General features: G+C 41.3%; 1 protein-coding gene across 1 annotated transcript; it reads right to left on the reverse strand.

The window, feature by feature from the left end:
* Positions 1 to 951: 951 nt before the first annotated feature.
* On the reverse strand, positions 952 to 25,936 carry WDR12 (WD repeat domain 12). The gene is made up of 13 exons (XM_040984459.1): positions 25,601 to 25,936; positions 19,738 to 19,832; positions 16,482 to 16,576; positions 15,673 to 15,779; positions 14,600 to 14,715; positions 14,241 to 14,395; positions 11,476 to 11,521; positions 7,204 to 7,289; positions 5,163 to 5,303; positions 4,941 to 5,046; positions 4,650 to 4,782; positions 1,824 to 1,896; positions 952 to 1,155 (listed from the first exon to the last, which is right to left on the reverse strand). The coding sequence occupies exons 1-13, from the start codon at positions 25,639 to 25,641 to the stop codon at positions 1,078 to 1,080; spliced, it is 1,272 nt and encodes a 423-aa protein (XP_040840393.1). The 5' UTR covers positions 25,642 to 25,936; the 3' UTR covers positions 952 to 1,077.
* Between the last annotated feature and the right edge of the window lie 211 nt (positions 25,937 to 26,147).

Here is a 26,147-nt window from a genome sequence, read left to right on the forward strand (position 1 = left end):
GTGAGCCGCAATGGCCAGTGCTGTGCCGATCCGAAGCCAGAAGCCTGGAGCCTGGAGCTTCTTCCAGGTCTCCCACATGGGTGCAAAATTCCAAAGCATTGTGCTGTCCTCAACTGCTTTCCCAGGCCACAGGCAGGCAGCTGGATGGGAAGTGGAGCTGCCGGGATTAGAACTAGCGCCCATATGGAATCCCAGTGCGTTCAAGGCGAGGACTTTAGCTGCTAGGCCACGCTGCCGGGCTCTAATCTTTATTTTTTTTAAAGACCTTTAAAAGCCAGACATATGAATTGACATGAACCAGCATCAAATGAGAGAAGCAAGGACTTTGTGAATATTCTGGCTGTCTTTATTTCATTTTATTTTTTTTAAACATTAAAATACACTTTAAGGAATGATGTGGTAATTGAAGCCCTAGCTCTTAGGGTATCTAAACAGGGCTGGAGAAAACTGGGGTCCCTAAAGGATGTTGAAGGAAGTCACTCTGCCAGGCCTGGCATGCCTCTGCATTTCCACAGTTGTAAGAACTAAACTCCTAACTGGTTCAAACCACTATGGATTTGGCTTTGAACTCCACCCAAACAAGATCAGATATATATTACATTTGGGGACCAAATGGATCTACCATTAATAAAAGGCTGTTAAGACTGTAAAAATGCCACTTGCGTGTCAATACAATAAGGATGGAAGTCACATTTTAAAAATATGCTTATTTTAAAGCTAATGATAAAATTCTGAGGGATGTTTATGTAATATAACTAAAAGGGTTAATGTAAAGAACTTGATTTTCACATTTACATTTCAAAAGTAAACCTGAATTCAAACCAATCCTTTTAAAGAGAAGGGTTTAGTTTCAATGATTTGCATAAGGTAGAGAATGCAGGCCACACTTTATATTTTATAAATATAAGCTATTATAAATACAAAATGAAAAAAAAAAGGCTGATATATTAGCTATTATGAAGGATGAAAACATTGTATAAATGTTTACATACTATATGCATCCGCATCAGTGTGATCTGACAGTTCTCTACCAGTTTCATTTACAGACAGAAACTCTAAACAGATCATCATTCATGTTCATGCTCCCACGTGGGAAGTGGTAGGTGAATATCTGTAGGAATACAATTTATTGTCTGCTCCACCACTCAGAAGTAGCTGTATAAGAGAAAAAAAATACAAAAATATAAATAAACAAGATACATAATAGCTAAACCTACTTAAACATGACAATTTTGGTTATAAAAGGAATTATGGACAGGCAGGTAAAAGTTAAAAAACCAGTACTTAAATAGATTGATTATATAGCTATATTTTCTATGACGCATTTACTGAGATACATAATGAAAGTTTGAAAGACAGTTTTATTTAAGAAAATTAAGTTTCTAAAGAGATTGTATAATAATTGTATTTTACAAATTATTCATGCAGCCCTTCAACATGCTTTTGGAAAGAATTCTTAGGGAATGAGAGCTTAGATGTATATGTAAAAATAAATTTTAATGTTTTAAATACCTATTATAATCTACAATTCTTATGTAATGATTTTCTATTTAGGAAATACTTCATTCAATTAGTCTACAGCAAGCAGTTCATGGAATCAAAATGCTTCATAAAAATCCTGAGGAAAAAAATTGACTCAAAATTTCTAATTTTATTGCTCCTGATGCTAAAGGAAAAACGTATGTCTTTCCTGAATAAAATATGAGACCTTATGAATAACATCAAAGAAAATAGAACGCAGAATTATAAAAACCAAATATATTGAAATTAATCTTATAAAGACAGTCTAATGCATTTTCTCCCAAATAATAAAAAATTCTTACTCCTGTGTCTGTCCAGTCAACACTCAACACTTTGTCTTCATGAGCAGCCAGGTCATAAAGAGAAGCCTTACAACTGAAAGATGGAAACAACAGCTTGTCAACATGCATTCACAGCTCTGTAAAATGCATCTACAAATAACCATGCTTCTGTAACATCCTGGCCCCAGTACCCAATTAGTACTGAGATTCTGCATTTACTTGTCTACCTCCTGTTTTCCTGTAACATGAACATACTGTATAGATTTACTGTAACAAATATATCCAAGAAAAATGTTACTGAGTCATAAAAGTTTATTTTATAACCAAACCTATTCTCACAAGTCTCATGACTATCTTATTTTACCCCAAGGTCATGGGGGTAAACCTCTGTATTAGTAATTTGTAAATTTCTTTTACAGAAGGAAGGAGAGACAGAAAGATCTTCCTGAAACGGTTCACTCCCCAGGTGCCCGCAACAGCCAGAACTGAAGTGAACTGAAGCCAGCTCTTCCCAGATCTCCCATGCAGTTGCCAGGTCTCCATATGAGCCCCTGGGGTTTGTAGGCAGAGTATTATCAAATTGAGCCATATGCTGGTCCTGGCAAGCTTTTAACATCAGCCTAAACTTCCCTGAGCATGGCAAGTGGGACCACAAAAAGTGACTGGAAATTTGAATTAAAAGACAATGAATTTCTCATAAATACTTGAAGCCTCGCCTTGTATGCTTATCTGCAATTGCCAAAGAGCTGATATCATATGGCCACCTAAAATTTAAAACAATCAAAATAAAACTCTTCATCTTTCCCTCACAAACCTCAATTACCCCTCAATTACAGTAAATGGCACTACCAATCACCCGATTTTTAAATTTTTTTTTAAGAGTTACTTATTTTTATTGGAAAGTCAGATCCACAGAGAAAAGGAGAGACAGAAAGATCCTCCACCCACTGGTTGACTCCTCAAATGGTCACAAATGCTGGACCCAAGCCAATCTGAAGCCAGGAGCTTTTTCCACATCTTCCATGTAGGTGCAGGGTCCCAAGCCTTTACGGTCATCCTCAGCTGCCCCCTGGGCCACCAGCAGGAAACTGGATGGGAAGTGGAGCAGCGAGGACACAAAGTGGCACCTGTACGGGATCCCAGTGCTTACAAGGTGAGACTTTAACCACATCGTGCTGGGCCCCTAATTCATTTCTTTACTATCATTTTCAAAAAGGGACTTTCCTCAAAGAAGTATCCCTTAGCCATGCTTTACTTTCTTCATAACTAGTACTACTGTAATGGCAAAATATGTTAATTGCTATAGAAAATGTACAATTGAGGGCCCGGCGCGGTGGCGCAAGTGGTTAAGGTCCTCGCCTTGCACGCCCGGGATCTCATATGGGTGCTGGTTCTATCCTGGCAGCCCCGCTTCCCTTCCAGCTCCCTGCCTGTGGCCCGGGAAAGCAGTCGAGGACAGCCCAAAGCTTTGGGACCCTGCACCCGTGTGGGAGACCCAGAAGTCTCCTGGCTTCGGATTGGCATAGCATTGGCCGTTGCGCTCACTTGGGGAGTAAATCATCGGATGGAAGATCTTCCTCTCTGTCTCTCCTCTCTGTATATCCGCCTTTCCAATAAAAAAATAATAAAAATAAATCTTTAAAAAAGAAAATGTACAACTGAAATGCACATATTGAGACAGGTTTTTGATTTAGCAGCTAAGATGCCTGCATCCTGTGCTGCAGGACCCAGGTTTGCTGCTTAGTGTGTAACTCCAGCTTCCAGTTCATGTCGACCATGGGAGGCAGTGGTGATAACACAAGTGACTGGGCCTGCAGCTATATGGGAGATGTGGACTGAACTCCCTGCTCTCAGCTTCCATCCAGTAGGGACCTACAAGCTGCAATGGGTGGAAGCTCCCACATGCTCATTCTCCTCTCAAATTAATAAGTCGGTAGTATAAGGATGCTGGAAAACAAATTTAAGCTGAACATTACATAAATAAGAATGTGTTTAGTGCATTCCTATTTTATGCATATATGTAAATTTATGTACATTTTATTAGAGTATAACATACATGTTATTCAAGCACTAGCCAGTAAGAAAGTCACCTTTATCTTTAAAAATATGGATGTTGATTTAATTTTCTATTTATATATTACAAGATTTGTTTTGTCTTTAGGAACATTACTTATATTTGAGTGCGAGACAGAAATAGAAGAAAGCTCCCATTTGCTGGTTCACTGAGGCTGGTCCAAGGTCCAAAGCCAACAGCCAAGAACTCAATCCAGCTCCCACAAGGTAGCAGACATGAAACTACTTAAACCATCACTGCAGCTCCCCAGGGTTGGCAGCAGTAAGTTGAAGCTGGGAACTGGAGACAGGTATCAAACCCAAGCAGTCTAATATGGGACGTAGGCATTCTGACCAAGTTCTTAGCCACCACCCTACACTCACTACCAGAAGAATTTTCTGAATTCTATTTCTTCTGATGTTTTATAACAAAGTTGCAAAGATGAAATGAATAAACTTGTACATTGTTTTTGAGTTAAAGTAACGTTATGGGAAAAATCAGTGTTGGGGGGTAGGTGTGGGTTGGGAGGAGGGGGATCCCAGACTATACAGAAATGGTATGATAAAATTCAAAATTGAAAATAATAATAAAAAAGATAAAGTAACATAAAACTAGATCAAGAATGCACAAAATAACATATAAACATGCATAAAAAATTCCTTTGATCATGGCTTTTCTTTTCGATACTGGTATTTATTCCATCAGGTAGTATAGCCAAAGCATGCTTTTTACTTTTCTGACTTTATGTAAGAGCAAGTGGTAACCTTTTCTTACTGATCATAAGTAGGATTTACCTTCTTATATCCCATAGCTTGACCATATTGTCTAAAGAACCGGAAATCAGCTGCTGCTCATGAGTGGGAGACCACTTTACTGATGTGACCCATCCAGTATGTGAAGTTAGGGACAGTGACACCAAAGCACCATCTGAACAAAAACAACAACAAAATAACAACCATTGAATTTTTAGAAAAATAAGCAGAACCTCCCTCCAAATTTGTAGAAATGTATTTTACACATCTCTGGTGAGAAGAAAGATTCCCATTCTTAACACCTGCCTTTCTCCAGTAGTTTCTATGACTCACCTTTAGTTCGGGGATCCCACAGTCTTATATGCCTATCTGTGCTTCCAGAAGCTAAACGTTTACAAAGTGGAGAATAGGAAATACAATTAAATACTTTATTTCCTGTCTGAAAAAGAAAAAGCAAACACATTTAATCATTGTGGGCTAAAAGTAAACACCTCAGAAGTTTACCATTTAAAAAGCCAAAGTTAGTCACAGGACAACTGAATTTGTAAGTCTTACCAAAGTTGACTTAAGACTGCCAGACTCAACATCCCATACTCTAATTGTATGATCCCAAGAAGCACTGCAGATTTCTTCAGTATCTGACCACAGAACTGAGGATATTGCTTCTTTGTGGCCGGACAGAGTCACAATGGGAGTCTAGAAACAAACAAAAAGATCCCCGAAGGAAGATGCATATTTATTTCAGAGTAACTTAAACAGTTTATCAGTAGCTACTATTTTTGAAACCCATATGCCAGATATTTTGCGAAGTGTTTAAAACTTTCATATTCTCCTTATTTTTTCCTTAAACAATCCTCCAAACTTGTTTTTATTTTTATTTTATTCATGTAGACATTTAAAATCACAAAGAACAAGAATCATTTGTTCAAGGTCATAAAGCAGTAAAATCAAGACTGAACCCAAAAGTTACAAATAACAAATGACAAAAGAAAAATCTTGCCTAAGCTGGTTCACTCTCCAAATGGCCACAAAGGCTAGGGCTGGACCAGGCCAAAGCAGCAGCTTCATCTAAGTCTCCCACATGTATGGCAGGTACTCAAATACTGGGGCCATCTTCTGTTTTTCCCGGGCATACAAACAGGGAGCTGGATCACAAGTGGAGCAGCTGAGACGTGGGATACTGGTGTAGCAGGTGGCATATTCACCTTTACACCACAATACCAGCCCCAAACTCTTTCTACCTTTTTGCTGCTTCATCATTTGTTCTACCTTCCATTGTAGGCACTATTATTATTAACAATTCCACCAGCTGACACATATTTGATGCTAGAATGGTCCCAGACGACCTTTAATTGACCCAGTCTCTCCCCTCCCTTCTTTTTTAAAATATTTAGTTTTTGTTCTGCCTTTCACACAAATAAAGAAAAGTTTAAACAAAAAAACAACCTGGATGAAAAGTAGAACATCAGAACAGTGGAGGCCAGGAGGTGAGGTGAGGTGTGATAGAAATGCTGGTTAGAACATACAAACAGTTATAAGATGAACAAATTCTGGGGATCTGATACAGCATATATATAGTATATAGCGATGATGAATGTTAAGTGAACGCTCAGTGATTATATTAACCACTACACAACACATAAACTTAACTGTTACATACCCTTACTATATTCAATCTACTGCCTTCCCAGACCATTAACAAGAAGCTGCTGGAATTTTAACAGCTGGAGCTTGAATCAGCACATACATTAGATGCCAGCCTCACAGATGGCAGCCTGACTTACTATGCCACAAAACTAGCTCCAGTTACCTTTTAACAAATACATATGGATGAACTATCTTTATGGACCTCACAGATAAATTATAAAGTCAACTGTTGGTTTCTAGTAGGTTAAGGAAATATAACTAGAATCCCTCATAATCTGTTCTAAGTGAATGAAACATACACTATTTTTTAAAGATTGATTTATTTTTATTGCAAAGTCAGACATATAGAAGGGAGGAGAGACAGAGGAAGATCTTCCATCCAATGAGTCACTCCCCAAGTGACAACAATGACTGGTGCTGCGCCAATCCAAAGCCAGGAGACTCTTCCGGGTCTCCCACGCGGGTGCAGGGTCCCAAAGCTTTGGGCCGTCCTCGACTGCTTTCCCAGGCCACAAGCAGGGAGCTGGATGGGAAGTGGGGCTGCCGGGATTAGAACTAGCGCCCATATGGGATTTTGGCACGTTCAAGGCGAGGACTTAGCCGATAGGCCATCACACTGGGCCCGAAACATATACTATTAAACAAGTAATTGGATATTTCACTTAACTGTAGTGTAAACTAATGTTAAAAGATATAATATCCTACTCCAGAATCCAATCTTAATTTATCACCCTACAAATCTGCAAACTTGCCTCAATGCTAGAACATATGAAGATTAAGATAAATGAACCATTAATTCAGTACTTAATAATAGAAATGTACAAATCAAAGGAAAGAAAACAGAATCATGGTTGAAGAAAGGTAACACAAAAGGGAAGATAGAGCAAGAAAGCCTTTAGTTATCAATGTCAACCTAGGCCAAGTGACATCAGTTCTCACAGATACTTACCCTTGTTAATCCCAACTGCTCTGTTTTTTGCTTTTTCCTTGGTCGATTTGTAGATTCTTCCACTTCGTCTTCTTCATCTGTAGGGACTGTATCACAGAGATTTAGATTGGTATTTTAGAAGCCCTGTAAATATTAATTGCAAAAAACCTGAAACAATTCTTTATATTTCTGGATATACGGTTTCTCCCTGTGATCTCAACTAATTAGGGAATGGATATTCCTAACAGCTCTGATGAATAGAAAGTTGTATTATATAAGACAAATAATTGAACTACCAAGTTTCAAAAAATGAGAGAGCACAAATAAAGTACATTAAAAAACTAAAACCTGGTGGGTTAGGCACGTGGAGTGGAACTCCGCTTCATCAGTCCATCAACATGTATGAGAGCTGAATGGGATGTGGGACAGACGGGGCCGTCTTCTGTACATAGTGGCAAGCAAGAGAACCAGGGCAGGAGTGGGTCTGGTGGGGGTTTCGTGGGTCACTCCGACTAGACTGCAGCTCCCGCTGATATATGTGAAGGCCAAGTATGGGGTGGGAAGGATTGGGCTGGACTCCAGCACCCACTGGGTTGTGTAAAACACAGGGCTGGAGACAGAACTGACCCAGCAATTGCAACTACCAGTGTGTGTAGGCTGATTTGAGTGACAGACTGTGCTAGACCCTGTACTAGCAAACACACACAACAATCAGATCTGGGATGGCCTCAGATGAGGTTTCTTGGGCGATTCCCTACCAACTGAATTGCTGGACTCAGAACCCTAACCATGGAGAGAAATGCAGATTCCAGGGGCTGACTGTGGGAATGGATATGTGAGAGCTGAGCCTCATTGATGGCTTAGAAGGAGCAGTGGACAGCATACCCAAATATACATGGAGGATATGGCAGTACATTTGAGTCTCCAGAGGACATGGGGTACCATGGTAGAGGACAGAGGACAGAACCAATTAATCAACTACCCCAGCTAAGCATTGGCAGTGAAGATCTGGGCAGATGGAGACACTAAGGTGGACTACAGCAGCCAGTGGACTCAGGAGAGTTCATCGTGATCGGAGTGGCAGGATCACCAGCAATTCAGGACTATTGAACTTTCAAAACCTCTTGAGAAATCATGGCAATGTAAATTTCTATTTTTCTTCCCGTTGTTGATATTGTATTGTGGCTTTTCATTTAAGAGGGATATGTGGTGATTGTGTAATAGAGACTACCACGTCCAGATGTGAGGATGCAGTGCAGTGTGCATCTCTACTTCCAGATCAAAGATGGACTACAAATGAAACTATTAGCTGTATTTTGGCAACAGGAAGCTGGATTCTCTGCCACTGTCCATGCCTGCAATGATGACATGTGGCTATTTATGAAGAGCTATGCTATAGTAATAATATAGGGGAATTCAGTTGTGGGGGAAGGGGATTGGGAGAGGGGATAGGAGAAATTCCAGGGCCTATGGAACTGTATCATAGAATGATAATGATAATAATTTAAGAAGTTAAATTAAAATTTTAAAATTAATTAATTAATTAAAAAAATCTAAAAAACAAAACTAAAACCCAGGAACCCAGGATTGGTATTGCGGTATAGCAAGTTAAACTGCCTGTGATGCCAGCATCTCATATGGATATTGGTTCAAGTAACTGCTACTCCACTTCTGATCCAGCTCCCTGCTAACACATCTGGAAAAGCAGCGGAAGATGTCCCAAGTGCTTGGGCTTCTACATCCACACGGGAGACCCAGAATAAGCTCATGATTCCTGTTGCGGTCATTTGATAAGTAAACCAGTGAGTAGAAGAATGCCTCACTCTCTCCTTCCTCTCTGTAATGCCACCTTTCAAACAAGCAATCAAATCTTTTAAAGAAAAAAAAAAAGCTAATTTGAAATCTTGCTGTTTTTATTACTATGAATATTCATAAATATTTCACCATGAAAACTGTTTACTGTTAGGAGAGTTATGACCCAACTGCATTTATATTATGAAAGTATGATAAACACATCCTAAAGGAGATACATGGGCCTGGCACAGTATCCTAGTGGCTAAAATCCTTGCCTTGCATCTGCCAGGATCCCATATGGGTGCCTGATCGTGTCCCAGCTGCTCTACTTCCTATCCAGCTCCCTGCCTGTGCCCTGGGAAAGCAGTTGAGGACCATCCAAAGCCTTGGGACCCTGCATTCACGTGGGAGACCTGGAGGAAGCTTCTGATTGGCTCAGTACCAGCCATTGCAGCCACTTGGAGAGTGAACTAGCAGAAGAAAGATCTTTCTGTTTCTCCTTCTCTCTATACATCTGACTTTCCAATAAAAATAAATAAATCTCAAAAAAAAAAGTTACACATTTTAGCCATGTTTATCCTTCTTGACTTTTCCACTTTTCTAATAAAGAAGTAAGTCATACTAAGTCATACTTATTTTGGCTAGGTTGCATTTTCATATTCAAAACTGCAGAGTTTAACATTTTATGACTATAATGAATATTAATCTGCTTTCCATACTAGATTATATCTCTAGGTTATATCTCATTTACTCAGTATGATAAAAAAAATGACCATACGAAATGAAATATTTCTAAACCACTTTTAACTCCAAATCATCTGCTTTAATCATCCTGTAAACTCTATTAATAAACAGATTATATATTTCCAGAAATGCATCACTGAGTAAAACCGGCTAAGCCTGGGTCTACCTCCAGTCTATCCTGTGATTCCCTGGGGCATTATCATGTATTCTAAGGGTTTGCTCAACATTAACAGAGCTGTGCTGTTCTCTTCACCGTGCAGGAAAGGTTCCCAATACTAGGTTTTAAAGCTGACTTAAGTGAGTATGTTTTCCCTCTTTTTTTCCCCTATCTGTCTAGTTTCTACAATCACATCTTAAAGTTCTTCCTACTCTTCCTGCTCCATTTACCATTCCTTTAAATCTATTTTCAAAGTAAGATTATGAATTGAGCCAAAACTACATTTTTTCTATGTAATCCAATTTAAATAAATTCCTTTAACATTAAAAGAACTCAAAAGTAAATTTTAAATATGACTTTAAAAATATGAATCAGAATGACTCAAAGGTTTCACCCACCTCCTTTTTATTTTGAGGTTCCTGAATATGGAAACTCAGAATTTATATGAATTTGGTCCCACTGCATCAAACATGTTGTTGATACTGACAGCAGTTCAGTGGCACTATACATTAATGGAACAGTACAGCAGGACAAAGAAGTACATTCATTTATCACTATACTGTGCTTTTTTATGTGTATCCTAAAACACTCGGGGTCAATTTTTTTAAATGAAAGACAAAACAAAACAAGACAAAAAACCCAAAAAAACTATTTACTTATTTGAAAGTCAGAGCTGCAGAAGAGATACACAAAGAGAGATTGATCTTCTGTTCTCTAGTTCACATGGCTGCAACCACCAGGCTATTAGCAGGGTGCTGGATCCACAAAAGATCAGCCAGGACAAGAACTGGTACCCATATGGAATGATGGCATCCACAGGTGGAAGCTTTAGCCACTTTGCCACAACATCTGTTTTTACTGTAAAATGTATTTTTTTTTTAAAAAAACTTTCATTTAAACACTTTCCTAAAACTGTTCACCCAAACTGTTGACATATGTCTTGTTAGAGTTTTAGAGTTATAGAGTTAAGACTATCCGAACAACAGCCAGGTTCTGCAAAATCATGCTTCAACGCTATAAACTGCTAAATACTAAAATTAAAATAGACATGAGACAGCTGAATAGTAATCTATAGCCATTTTAAGGTGTATAGAACCCAGTGGTATATAAACCAATAATTGTAATGTCAATGTAGAAGTCACAGGATGTGGTTCAGAACTTGCACTTTTTTTTCTCTCTCTCTCTCTTTTAACATGCTGGTTACACAATACCATGTCAACTAATTCCATTACGTTATAAATAGTTACTGATGTAATGTTGGGGCTTTTAATTGATTGGGATGATACTCTGTCGGCTCTACCTTCAGAGACGGTCTCCCCAAAAAACCGTTGAACTTATCTGGACAACAGATGCTGGACTCTATGCTTTGTGGATGCTTGCAAGGAAAGGATCGCAACTGAATTTGAACTGTGGTAATGCAACAAGGTGGAGGAATCCACCATGGGGGCGGGGAGGGTTTTGGGGAGGGGAGGGAGGAATCCCAGTGCCTATAAAACTGTGTCACATAATGCAATGTAATCAACAAAAAAAAAATCAAAAAACAATTTCATTTTTCATTGAAAAATCTTTAAATAAGTCAAAGTAAAGAGCGTATTTACCTGTTGACCAGATCTTTAGCATCTTATCCCAAGAGCCACTGCAAAACTAAACAGATACATATGAAGGGAAAAGGCATACAGAATGTAACATCACATCTCATTTTTTTCTACTTAAAAAAATCTTTACTAAGTTTGCTTAATCTCTGTAGTGCATAGGCTCTGCAAGCCTTCACTACTGAGGCATCATCACCTGCCTCGCTTCCTCATCTCCTGGAAGTTGTACACTCAGTCTGCATGGCAATCAAGAGGGCTGCCATTCGTGTGGCTCTGTGCCCAGGCCAGAGTTACAGGAAGGACAAATTACCTACACTGCACGAGTAGGTCTCTTTCTCATTCAAAACGTTTTTAAAGAAATTTTTAATTCATTTGAGACAGAGAGACATTGAGCACTCTCATCATCAGGTTCACTTTCACAATATCTATAATGACCAACGCTGAAACTTGGAGCAAAGAACAGGATCCAGGTCCTCCAACACCAGTGGGAGGAACCCAATTACCTGAGCCATCTCCACTACCTGAAGTCAGGAGCTAGAGCCAAGTAGAAACTCAAGTCAAGGCAACCTGACCAATGTCATAACTGCCCCTTCCGAGCTCTAAAAACCAGAAAGTTGAAATTAGTCTTTTTCTATGTATACTTTAGGCTGTAAAATCTGAGTAACATTAAAGGCCAAGTTTATGGCCATGAGGGAAAAGCCAGCATGGAGCAAGAGTAAGGGCAACCTGTGGTACCAAAGAGTAAACTGCGCAGGCCACTTTGGAGGCTCTACCCATTGGTTTCTTTTTTTTTTTTTTAAAGATTTATTTTATTTTTTTACTACAAAGTCAGATATATATAGAGGAGGAGGGACAGAGGGGAAGATCCTCCATCCAATGATTCACTCCCCAAGTGAGTGCAACGGCCAGTGCTGTGCCGATCTGAAGCCAGGACCCAGGAACTTCTTCCAGGTTTCCCACACAGGTGCAGGGTCCCAAGGCTTTGGGCTGTCCTTGACTGCTTTCCCAGGCCACAAGCAGGGAGCTGGATGGGAAGTGGAGCTGCCGGGATTAGAACCGGCGCCCATATGGGATCCTGGGGTGTTCAAGGCAAGGACTTCAGCTGCTAGGCCACCAGACCCTACCCATTGGTTTCTGAGACCCAACTACATCATCATCCCCCTACTGTGATTTGGCCATACGTGTCTTGCTTGGACCTCACAATCCAATAAATTTTCTTTTAAGCCTAAGCAAGTTCACAGTGAATTTCTTTTGAGCTTTACAGACAAAGAACAGGGTTCTAGCTTGAAACGTGAACCTTTTGGGCTCAGAATGAAAAATCAGAAATCTTATTTTTGAATGCATCAACTATCCTATTTCCTTTAACAGCAAAGAAATACTGAAGAAACATTCTCAAGGACAGAATGCTTCAACACTGATTAGGGAACTTCCAAAATGTTAAGTGGGCTTGTGAGCCCTCCTAAGTCACGAAACTATTGCCCTCAAGGCTTTGTTTTGTTATTGTTGTTTTTACCTGAAAGGCAGAGTGACAGGTGGGTGGGGGATGCCACAGCTGACTGACTCACCAAACACCCCCAACAGTTGTGCCAGACCAGAGCCAGGAGCTCAGAATTCCATCCATGGCTGGCAGAAACCCAAGTACTTGGGCCAGACTGTTGCCTCTCAAGCACATAAGCAGAAAGCTATACAGAAGCAGAGGTGACACTGATGCCAGGTACTCAAGATGAATACTAATACCCCAAACAGCAGCCCATTGGCTAGGACGGCCCCAAGTTGATCCTTTTAATTTAACTTTTTTATCATCATGAAGAATAGAAGCAGGTGGATCCAGCATAGTAGCCTAGCACCTAAAAATCCTCGCCTTGCACGTGCCAGGATCCCATATGGGTGCTGGTTCTAATCCCAGTGGCCCTGCTTCCCATCCAGCTTCCTGCTTGTGGCCTGGGAAGGCAGTTAAGGGCGGTGCAAAACCTTGAGACCCTGCACCTGCATGGGAGACCCAGAAGAGGCTCTGTGCTCTTAGTTTCAGATCAGTGCAGCTCCAGCCATTGCAGCCTCTTGGGGAGTGAATCAACAGCAAACAATAAATCTTCCCCCCTCTCTCCCTCCTCTTGGTATACCTGACTTTCCAATTAAAAACAAAACAAAAAAAAAAGAATAAAGGCAGGCATTGTGATGCAGCATGTTGTACCACTGCTTGAGATGTCTACATCTCCTGTGGAGATGCCAGTACTAGTCCCTGCTTCTGATCCAGTTTCCTTCTATTGCACCTGGGAAGCACTGGTTGCTGGCTCAGTCATCTGAGTTTCTACAACCCACAAGGGAGACATGGCTGTTGCAGGTATTTCGGGAACGAAACAGTGGCTAGGAGATCACTCTCCTATCTCTACATTTTAAATAAGCAAAATTTTAACAGAGGAGATTATCACTGAGAGTGAAACAAACTATGTTAACACCAACCCACAGATGTTCAAGTGATGAAAGCATTTATAGTAGTTCATTAGTTAAAAGTATGGCAAATACTATGATTGGATATTAAAGAAACTGCTTGTTTACTTAATTTCTTAAAACTTCCCAGTTTATATAAGGTTCTAAGCCAGAAAACACAGATTATGGAAGTATACCTGTAATGTTATGAGCATTTACTTTTGATTTGAAATCAGTCACCAGCTGTCATGAAAGCAGTCCAATCACAATGAATAAATGTACGAAACAGGTTAGTAAGAAGCGCAGGATCAAATTTAACACAGAACTAACAATACACTACTCACTTTAGTGCCTGAGCTGTCCACAGCGATGGACTCCACACTTCCCGCGTGACCCCTGCAGCAGTGCAGGGCTTTCACTTTGTTTCTCTCCACATTCCACTCCCATAGGAGAATGGTCTGATCCATAGAAGCACTCAGTAATAAGCATGACAAACCGTCTGCACGGGGGAAAACATAAGAAACAAATCAGTGTAAAATTTTACATATCATGTTCTGAAAGCTAAGAGTTAAATTTTTCCCTATTTTTGAAAGATTTTGAGATAGAAGACATCTTCTACCCACTTATTCTTCCCATGAGTCAAAGTGGCTGATTTCCAAATCCCTATCCAGGATTCTTCTCAGTTTAAGTAAAGAGTCCTCACCTTTTTTCACCCAGGCCACATCTTTTACAACATCGGTATGTCCTGCAATTGTCATGATCGACTTTCCTTCCAAGGACCAAATTCGTGAAGTCTTATCATAAGAACCAGTCAAGATCCTATAATGAGGAAAAAGAAATCTATGAATTTTTAAAAATCAGGGCCAGCACTTTTATGTAACAGCTTGAGCTGTGGCTTACAATACCAGCATCCCATATGGGTACCAGTTTGAGTCTCAGCTGCTCCATGTCACATCAGCTCTCAGCTAATGTGACGTGGAAAGCAGCAATGATGGCCCACGTTCTTGGGCTCCTGCACCCACATAGTAAACATGGATGAAGTTCCTGATTCTTCACTTTTGGTCTGACCTAGCCCTAACCATTGTAGGAGTGAATCGGGACATGGCAGATCTGTCTTTCTCAACGACAAAACTAACCTTGAAGATTATACTTTAAAACTTTTCTTCAAGATTTATTTATTTACTTAAAACGCAGTTGTAGACAGAGAGAGAGAGAAAAAAAGAATCTTCCATCTACTGGATCACTCCCCAAATGGCTGCAAACAGCCAGCTGGGCCATCTAGGTCTCCCACACTTACACAGGAACCTAAGGTTTGAAGCCATCTTGTGGTGCTTTACCAGATGCATTGGCTGGAAGTTGGATCAACAGTGGAACAGTCAGGACTTGGACAAAAACCTGTATGGGATGCCTACATTGTACCTGGCAGCTTAATTCACTGTGGCACAATGCTGGCTCCTAAATTCTTCACAAAAGTTTTTTCCTTCATTATATATTGGTCTTTAAAAGAATATAACCAACCAAAATAAATTTCCTGAGACATCTGACTTACTCAGAGACAAATGCTACAACATCTACAGAGAGAAAAAATAATCAACTAATAGATACCTGTTTCTTCTTCAGCACACTGAATGCAAAGGCCTTTCTATGTGTCACAGTCACCAATACAAGTACCAAAAAACTACTTTTACATAGATCAAAGAATCAGAGAAAATATTTAGAGAATGGTTTAAAAAGACCGAAGGAGCTAAGTAAGGACACAGAAGATATAATTAATACCATTCCTCTGCTCCTTGCACTGAACTGATCCAGTCATCGTGGAGCATGCACTGCTCTGGCTGAGGTGCAGTGTACTTCTCAACATACTCCAGCTCCACGACTTCTTCCTAGTCACAGAAAAAACCAGAAACCAAGCAAGTAGAGCATCATAAAAGAAAAGTAGAGCATCATAACAGAAATATTAGTACCACTCAAAAAGTTAAGAAACTTTTATTTGGCCTAATGATATCCTGAGGGTAACACTAAGAAATATTAATGATACTGGACAACTTATGCTAAAAGAGCAAGGGAGTTAAAAGAAAACTTTAAATTCATAAAAGCATAGTGCTTAATGAGTTGGCTCTTTTGTTTAGGATAATGAAAATACTTCTGACAAGGGATAATGGTAATTGTATATAATACTGTGAATATAAAGCAAATTAATTATACACTTAAAATGGTAAAATAATGCAGTTACTATAACTTTTAAACTATATGAAATGATAAAATTATGTTAATTGTAAAAAAAATAATACCAAGAAGATTGTGAAAAGCAGAAGGGGGAGTTATAAACCAACTTAATCCAGTTTTTACATGAATACAATTGTTTTATATATCTGGATGCAGTATTTACTCATCTGTATTTTCTTGAACACTATTACAAAAAGTATAAAGGCTTAACATACTGAAACTAAAGTTCAAATGTCTATGGAAAGACAATAATCAAAAGTATCACAGGTGCTAGGCAGATTTAGATTGATTCTAAAAGTTTACCTACAGTATCTGATAATGCTTTAAGTAAAAATGTAATAGGTAAGTTTTGAACTTACCGATGAGATATTCTCCAATTCCATGTGTTTGACCAAAGGCATTCGCAGAAACTGGCCCTTGATAAGGAAATCAAACTCCACATGTTTGTGGAATTCTAAACAAAATACATAATAAAACTATTATCACTCTCAAATGTACTAAAAACAGTATACGGCAATCTCTACGATACCTGCTACCATCCCAGGGTCTCCAAAATTTCTCATGTCACAAAGTCAAATATCCCAGCATACAACATAATTTTTAAGAACAGAGATACTTGGTTCTCTTGGGAAATACTTACTCTGAAAACATTTTTATTCTACGAAAAATCTCGTAATACAAGTAGAAGTAACAAATCTCACTTTAATATCTGCCCACAGGTAATCACCTACATTGCCCCAGTTCATTCCCCTCACCTTTTAAAAACAAACCTCAAAAATAAGATCATTTATTTATTTAAGAGGCAGAGTTATCTATCTGTTAGTTCACTCCCCACATGCTCACAATAGCTGGGACTATACTAGGTTATAGCCAAGCACCCAGAACTCAATCCAGGCCTCAAACGTGGGAGACAGGGACCCAATTAATCGAACCTTCACATGTTGCCTGCCAGGAAATGCTTTAGCAGAAAGCTGGAGGTAAAAACCATGGAGTCAAAATTCAACTTCAGGCACTTGGGGGCATCACAGGCAGCAGAACACTGGCTGGATTGTGATTCCACTGGTGACTGCAAAGGCCAGAGTACAGGTTGCTGTCTGGTCGGGACATGGCTGCAGCATCCCTTGGCACAAGTGTAGATTGGGTCAGGGGTGTGCCAGACTGGGCTAGACTTCAGCACCAACTGGTGATTGTGAGAACCCGGTTAGGGCTGGGTTAGGTCTCTGCCCCTGCTGAGCCATGTGTGAACTGTGTCTGGGTGAACTGTGTGAACATGTGTGAACTGTGTCAGGCTTGGCTGGGCTGTAACATCTAACAGTAAAAACTGGAATGGGTTGAAGGCCAGTCAGGAAAGGCTACTGGTCCCGCTAGGACAGGAGGTGGATTAAGTAGGGCTGGTCCATGAACCCAGCAGTGTGCGCAAGATCTGGCACTGGGAGAGGCTGAGGACTGAACAAATTGATCAACTACCCCAGCCAAGTGTTGGCAGTGAATTTCTGGGCAAATGGAAACTCTCCTGTGGACTATGTCAATCACTGGACTGTGGAAAGATTTCATTGTGCTTGGAGTGGCAAGATCAACAGTAATTCATAAGTGTTGAACTACCAAAACCTCATGAGCAGGACCCTCAGGGCATGCCCTACATCGGAACCCTGGGGTGGTGTCGGGTGGCTGGACCAAGGGAGCAGAGGCATTTGGGAGGCTGGGTGTGGCTTCTCCCTTTGTCCATCTTCCCCCAGAAACAGGAAGGAAAAAAAGGGAATGTGGAAATGGTGATCTCACTCACCTTCCTGTAGCCCTTGACCCTTATCAACCTAATCAACTATGTAAAAATCTTAATAAAAAAAAATTCATTTCCTTTTTAGCACATTAATATGTGTATCTAAAATGACTTTATTAAAAGTCATGTTAAATTTTAAATCTATTTCCATTTTATTTGAAGAGGGAAGAGTGAGTGAGAGAAAACAGAATGAGAGTTTGGGGTCTCTCCCTCTGCATTGCTGGTTCATTTCCCAAATGACTGTAGCATCTGGGATTCTCAGCCAAGGCTGGGAGTTGGGAACTCTAACCGGGTCTCCCCCAGGGGCAGCAGGATCCTGATTATATGAGCTGTCACCTCTTTCCTCCAAAGATGTGCAACAGTGGAAAGCTGGACTAGGAGAACTGGGATACAGGTGTCCCAAAGGGCAGCTTAACCATTAGGCCAATGACTGCTCTTAGTACTCCTTCTATCAATTAGCTGGTCAATGTTTAGCTGCTCTGTAGTGGGCTGTTCAAGTCAGTATCCCAAATCCATACATTTTATTTGATTAAATGTACCTCCCCTTGCTATTTATTTGTTAAAGCAAATGATTCACCCGTCTTATGATACAAAGGATTTCCTACATTGTGTTTTGGATTGATTACATCTCCAATGTGTCAAAATATCTCCCTGTACCCTTACACTGGTATTACCTAAACGCTTTATTAAAGTTGAGGTCTGAATTGCAGGTGAGACGGGGCAAGAATATTCAGACAGAAATGTTTCAAATAGTGTTATGACAACCTCCACTAATATATGATCATGTTTTTATTTAAGATGTTAAGATTTGGCCTCAGATGTACCAGCTTTATTCCATCCATTATAACGTTCCTTGTCAGCCATTTACATAATTAATACCTTTAAGCAGTTATTAATGAAATCATCTAATTTTATCACCTTCTTCATTTATTAGCTGCTATCCTAAAAGAATTACTCATCAACTATGTAATTTAGTTTTTAAAAATCAGAACTCCAAAACATCTGCATTGTAAACTCAATAATGATGATTCAGTTACTTAATTTATACAAAAGTATTTTTAAAATATGCTTCTATTTGAGTCACAACACTTATTAGAGGTGTTCTACTTGATATTTTCAACAAGTAAAATAGATAGATTTGAAATTTATAAAGGTAACTATGATTATGTACCAAGATGAAAGTGAAGACAAACACCAGTAAGCAAGCTTGTGAACATCTGTCAATCAAGACCACAGCTTACTAACGCTCAATCCCCCATGGCGGCTCAGAACCACAACCTCCAACTTAGCAAAAGAGATGCAGTTACTTGAGATGAATAATAAGATATACTTGCTTCTAAACAGTGATGTCACTGACAAAACTCAACTTTTTATGTTTAAATCTTCTCTACTTTATGAGGTGCTTCCTTTCATTTTTCTAAGACTTATTTATTTGAAAGGGGAGAGAGAGAAAGGCATCCTCCATCTCTTGCTGCTTCACTCCCTAAATGTCAGAACACCTGGGGCTGGGAGTCAGGAACTCTATCAGGCCTCTCAGGTGAGTTGCAGGAACTCAAGGATTTACCAGCACACCGCAACTATTACACTGAAATCATGATTCATAAATAAAAATCACTTTATTTCCATAATGTCTTAAAAGCAGATTAAACAAAAATTATTTCCTGAAAGCTTTCCAATTTATTACCCAGCACTATTGCACGTTATCATTCACAAATATAATTAACAAAATTCATACAGTATAAATACAAAAAAATGAAATTAAAATTCAATCTATTTTAAGATGGCCAGTAGTGCTGTGCTTTCTCCTAACTCATTAGAGCATGTATAAATACACTCACCATTTTTGCCCTCCAACAACTTATTGATAATGTTACTGAGGTCAGCAATTTCAGAGGCAGCAGGTATTGAGAAGGGAACATCATCAACTGCATATCTGTAAATAGGAAACGATATATATTTTAACAAATGTGCATTCATTTAATTTAATAAACACTTACTGGTTACTAATTACATGCCAGATATTTGCCACATGGTTATACAAAAATGAATTAAGACAAAGTCTCTATGAAGAAGCTATGCATGTGATATGTGTATAAAACAAAGAAGATATGGGAACAGCATCTGAACGGATGTTATACTAGAAAAGGGAGATTTTTGCCAGGTGAGGAATGAGTGGACAGGCAGAAGGGGAGAAAAGCAAGGAGAACGGCAGAAAAATAGCTAGAAGTTGTTAAACAGGTCACTGAGTCCATGGCCATACCACCCTGAATGCACCCAATCTCGTCTGATCTCAGAAGCTAAGCAGGGTCGGGCCTGATTAGTACTTGGATGGGAAACAGGTCACTGAGCCTGTTCCAGAAAGTTATGATTCTGCTCCAGGCAATGCCCAGAGGTAAGTATTAAGAGAAGTACTTGTATCGTTTGTTGTTGTTGTTTTGTTATTCTTTGTCATTGTTGGTTTTATAGAGTTAAATTAGGGCCCAGCAGCATGGTCTAGCAGCTAAAGTCCTCACCTTTAATACGCCCAGAATCCCATATGGGCGCTAGTTCTAATCCCAGTGGCTCCACTTCCCATCCAGCTCCCTGCTTGTGGCCTGGGAAAGCAGTTGAGGATGGCCCAAAGCTTTGGGACCCTGCACCCGTGTAGGAGACCTGGAGGAGGTTCCTGGTTACCGGCTTCGGATTAGTGCAGCACCAGTCATTGTTGTCACTTGGGGAGTGAATCATTGGATGGAATATCTTCCTCTCTGTCTTTCCTCCTCTTTGTATATCTGACTTTGTAATAAAAATAAACAAATCTCAAAAAAAAAAAAAAGATGTAAATTAAAGACAGAAATTAGGTTTTCATCTGCTGGTTCACTCTCCAGATGGTTCCAATGGTCAGGAGCTTCTTCCAGGCCTCGCACAGGGTCAGAGGGGCCCAAGCACTTGGACCATGTGTTGCTGCTTTTTCCAGGCCATTAGCAGAGAGCCAATCAGAAGTGTAACAGCCAGGACACACACCAGCACCCATGTGGAGCGGGCAACACAGGTGGCAGCTTTACCAGCTGGGGGACAGTGCTGTTTTATTTGAAACTGTTTATCCCTCAAAGCATTGAGAAACCTTTTTAGCAGTGCAAATTAGGAATAACATCACTGGAATTCTGTTTAGTTCGACCTGGCTGTGCAATGGATACTGCATTTGAGGAACACATGAAAGGAGGCCAGTGAGGAGACTCTTAGAAGCAAGAATGTGAGACAATAGTTACAGATCACATATCTGATAAGGGACTTAAGCCAACTTATATGACAACCACAACTCAGTAAAATTTTTTAAAATCACATTTAAAAAATGGGTGGAGAATCTCAATATATGGTTCTCCAGAGAAGACAGATAGTGAACAACCACATTAAAAAACGTTCGTCATCATATATCAGGAAAACGCATATCAAATCACAATGCAGCATCATATCAGACCCACTATAACAGCTTTAATGAAGACAGCTAATTGCAGATGTGGTAGATATGGAAAAACTGGCCCTCATACACTGCCATTGGTAACAGAAAATGACTCAGTGGTACTGGAAAACAGTCTGGCAGTTCCTCAAGAAGCTGATGTGGAATTATCCTGTCTTAAGAACGACTTCTATAATATATTCATATGGTATGGTGATATGAAAAACACGTACACAGAAAGTTTATATGTAAATGTTCACATAACCACCATTCACACTAAAAATGTAGATACAACCCATGTGATATCCAAGGGATGAAGAGCGAACCATGCTATATCCATATCAATTATTATTCTGCCAGTAAAAGGAATAAATTACTAACAATATACAAAATGGATAAAAATGCCAATTTTAAGTGAGAGAAGCCAGTCAGCCAGGAAATACGAGAAACTGTATTTCTAATCACATAAAAAGTCGAGAATTGATCATCCTTTTTCTGTAAAGATTTATTTTATTTATTGCAAAGTCAGATATGCAGAGAGGAGGAAAGACAAAGAGGAAGATCTCGTGTCTGATGATTCATTCCCCAAGTGACTGCTAGGGCCAGTGCTGCCCCAATCCGAAGCCAGGAGCCAGGAGCCAGGAGCCAGCAGCCTCTTCCAGATCTCCCATGCATGTACAGGGCCCCAAGGCACTGGGCCATCCTCGACTGCTTTCCCAATCTACAAGCAGGGAGCTGAGTGGGAAGAAGAGCCGCTGGGATTAGAAGCAGTGTACATATGGAATCCCAGCACATGCAGGGCAAGGAATTTAGCCACTAGGCTATTGCAAATGGCTCAATAATTGATAATCTTACTTAGGGCTAAGGGTTTTAAAGGTACTGGAGATAATAAAAAATGTTCTAAATTGAATGTGGTGATGTCTGCAAAACTGCAAATGTTGGGCCTCAAGGTACACTGTAAATAAGGCAGTTCTGCTCCGCAAAAGGCAAAACAAAACCAAAACCAAACCTTATAATACCAAAAGCTTTACTTCTTTTTACTTAGTGTTTTGGCCAGTAGGATAAGGTGGGAGATAGCAAATTTCTCCCACATTCATAGCAAATGTTCACTACAAGCATACTCAAATATGTATAACAACTGTTTCTCCCTCATTCAACTAGCCAAAACCTACTACTTGGAAAGAAGAGGCAAGAATGTTTCAAGAGTTTCAATTTCTACATTTTGTTACTTTCTAGAGCACTTAAATACACATTCATACCCATTCATGCAAGAGGGTACTTCAAAAGGCTCTTAACAAATGAAACCGGGCCGGCGCAGTGGCGCAGTGGTTAAGGTCCTCGCCTAGCATGCTCGGGATCCCATATGGGCACCGGTTCTAATCCCAGCGGCCCCTCTTCCCATCCAGCTCCCTGCTTGTGGCCTGGGAAAGCAGTCGAGGACGGCCCAAAGCTTTGGGACCCTGCACCTGTGTGGGAGACACAAAAGAGGCTCCTGGCTTCGGATCGGCATAGCATCGGCCCGTTGTGCTCACTTGGGGAGTGAATCATCGGACGGAAGATCTTCCTCTCTGTCTATCCTCTCTGTATATCCGCCTTTCCAATAAAAATAAAATAAATCTTTTTTTTTTATTTTTTTTTTTTTAAAGATTTATTTTTACTATTTTTTATTGGAAAGGCGGATATACAGAGAGGAGAGACAGAGAGGAAGATCTTCCATCCGGTGACTCACTCCCCAAGTGAGCGCAACGGGCCGATACTATGCCGATCCGAAGCCAGGAGCCTCTTCCGGGTCTCCCACGCGGGTGCAGGGTCCCAAAGCTTTGGGCTGTCCTCGACTGCCTTCCCAGGCCACAGGCAGGGAGCTGGAAGGGAAGCGGGGCTGCCGGGACTAGAACCAGCGCCCACATGGGATCCCGGGCGTGCAAGGCGAGGACTTAACCACTTGCGCCACCGCGCCGGGCCCAATAAATCTTAAAAAAATATATGGAACTGAGGGCCTGGCACAGTAGCCTTATGGCTAAATCCTCACCTTGCTTGTACTGGGATCCCCATAATGATGTTATTTTGTGTACTGGCTGCTCCACTTCCCAGCAAGCTCCCTGCTTGTGGCCTGGGAAAGCAGTCGAGGACAACCCAAAGCCTTGGGACCCTGCACCTGCGTGGGAAACCTGGAGAAAGCTTCTGGGCTGGGATTGGCTCAGCTCCAGCCATTATGGTCTCTAGGGGAACGAACTGGCAGATGAAAGTTCTTTCTCTCTGTCTCTCCTCCCCTCTGTAAATCTGACCTTCCAATAAAAATAAATAAGTCTTTTAAAAAAAAACCTGAAATATCGGGCCCGGCGCGGTGGCGCAAGTGGTTAAAGGTCCTCGCCTTGCACGCCCGGGATCCCATATGGGCGCCGGTTCTAATCCCGGCAGCCCCGCTTCCCTTCCAGCTCCCTGCTTGTGGCTTGGGAAAGCAGTCGAGGACAGCCCAAAGCTTTGGGAACCTGCACCCGCGTGGGAGACCCGGAAGAGGCTCCTGGCTTCGGATCGGCATAGTATCGGCCCGTTGCGCTCACTTGGGGAGTGAACCATCGGACGGAAGATCTTCCTCTCTGTCTCTCCTCTCTGTATATCCGCCTTTCCAATGTAAAAATAATAAAAATAAATCTTTAAAAAAAAAAAAAAACAACCTGAAATATTAGCTTATTTTGCTGGTAAAAAAACCTCATGCGTATTTTTTCCATAATACGTTTTTAAAAGCTTACTTGTTTTGGGCCCGGCGCGGTGGCACAGTGGTTAAGGTCCTCGCCTTGCACGCCCGGGATCCCATATGGGCGCCGGTTCTTATCCCGGCAGCCCCGCTTCCCTTTCAGCTCCCTGCCTGTGGCCTGGGAAAGCAGTCGAGGACGGCCCAAAGCTTTGGGAACCTGCACCCGCGTGGGAGACCCGGAAGAGGCTAGGCTCCTGGCTTTGGATCGGCATAGTATCGGCCGTTGCTGCTCACTTGGTGAGTGAATCATCGGACGGAAGATCTTCCTCTCTGTCTCTCCTCTCTGTATATCCGCCTTTCCAATGTAAAAATAATAAAAATAAATCTTTAAAAAAAAAAAAGCTTACTTGCTTTTATTGGAGATGCAGATACAGAGAGAAGGAGAGACAGAAAAACCTTTCCCAAATGGTTCACTCCCCAAATGGCTACAACAGCCAGAGCTGAGTTGATCAGAAGCCAAGAGCCAAGAGCTTCCTCTGGGTCTCCTATGTCGGTGCAGGCTCCCAAGGCTTTGGCCCATCCTCGACTCCTTTCCTGAGCCGGGCCCACTGTCTATTATTTCTTTCAACAGCACGTGTTAAAACCATAATCAGTGAATAGTAAGGCAGTAGTAGGCAAGTACACACACACTCATGCCCATTGGTAATGTATTTTATACCATAAGAGGACCGTATATGATTTGCCAAGTCTACTCACAAAACTACAAGCACAAAATAAAAGCCATTATCATAACTGAGGTGTGATGTATTTTTCTGCTTCAGAGCTGACAATTACAATTATCAACGCTGGAAAACCTAAACGACATTGTTGCCAATCTCCATTGGAGAGCTTAACACAGTGCTTGACGTCAGCTGAACACACGAAAAACAGTACAACATGCATGCAAAAGCACCCATGCTTAAAGGTTTCAAATGAGTGCTACAGACCCAAGGACCCCTGGGAAAACGGTAAACGTGTAAAACGGGTTTGTATCAACAGCCAAGCTTTGTGTGTTTCTACGTGAATCAATGCGACTTACTTACACAAAAATGTATATAATCTATTTAGGTGGATGAGACTGTCAAATCCTTAATAGACTTAACTGGGCACTCGCTCACCAAAAAAAGCTTTTGCTAACCCCCCTCGCTGACAGTTCCCCTGTCCCGCGCGGCTGCAAGGGCATTTTCCATCTCCTACTTAAAAAGGAAAGGAAAATCGCACGTTTTGAAACTGACGGGCTACTGCCCAAGAGCCGGGACCCACGGGCCCCACCGCACGTGGAGGTGCGCCGCCTGTGCGTCACTCAGAATACACCGATTAATGATAAATAAAGGCCACCCTGAAGCCCTCCGCTCTCCCCACGAGGTCAAGCACCCGCCGCAGAGGAGGGGAACCCCGCAAGGTAGCGCCGGCTCCCCGCGGGGAGGACCAAGGTCCGAGAGAGGGGTCCGGTCCCAAGGAGGAGAAGGGACGGCAGAGTCCTCCCCACACACGACGCCGGAGCGCAGAGGGCAGACGCGCGCCAACTTACTTCTTGTTTTCGGTGTAGAAGCGCGTCTGGAGCTGCGCCATGGCGGGCGGGAGGGCGGCGGGACACGTGCCCAGGACCACCTAGAGTCGGCGGCAGACGGCAGCCCGCGTCGTTCCCGCGTCGATCGAGAAGACAGGCGGCCCGGTCTCCTCAGACACCACGAGGCTGCGCTTCCGCAGACGCCCAGCCCACACACATCGACGACCGATCCCTAGATTCCGGAATCATCGATCAGCAAAGCAGAGCTGTCGCCTCGTTCCTTTTATCCGCAGACATTCGAGCATGTGATAGATCAGATACAGAAAAGCCCATCTCACATCTCCTGAAAACAATTTTTTTTTTCCTTTTAAGAAATCGTCCTCGGACCAGGTACTTAAAACGCAGCGTTGGGCTTCCACAATCCCCAGAAAGCAGCGCGCGCAACTCCGACGCTGTGATTCCTGGGAGTTGTAGTCTTTGGCCTCACAGGCAGCCTTCAAGACTCGTTCATTTGTATTAAACCCGTTGCCTTCAGCTTGCCTGTTTCTCCTTTTACACAATTATTTCT

This window comes from Ochotona curzoniae, unplaced genomic scaffold (genome assembly GCF_017591425.1).
Source record: "Ochotona curzoniae isolate NIBS_2020 unplaced genomic scaffold, NIBS_Ocur_1.0 contig_4148, whole genome shotgun sequence".
Lineage (NCBI taxonomy): Eukaryota > Metazoa > Chordata > Mammalia > Lagomorpha > Ochotonidae > Ochotona > Ochotona curzoniae.

Coding starts and splice junctions, on each gene's coding strand:
- WDR12 (XM_040984459.1), bottom strand. CDS start 25,641: ATGGCGCAGCTCCAGACGCGCTTCTACACCGAAAACAAGAA. Junction 14,716..15,672: donor GTGCAAGGAGCAGAGGAATG/GTATTAATTATA, acceptor TCCTCATTATAG/GATCTTGACTGGTTCTTATG. Junction 7,290..11,475: donor GCTAAAGATCTGGTCAACAG/GTAAATACGCTC, acceptor TCTGTGATACAG/TCCCTACAGATGAAGAAGAC.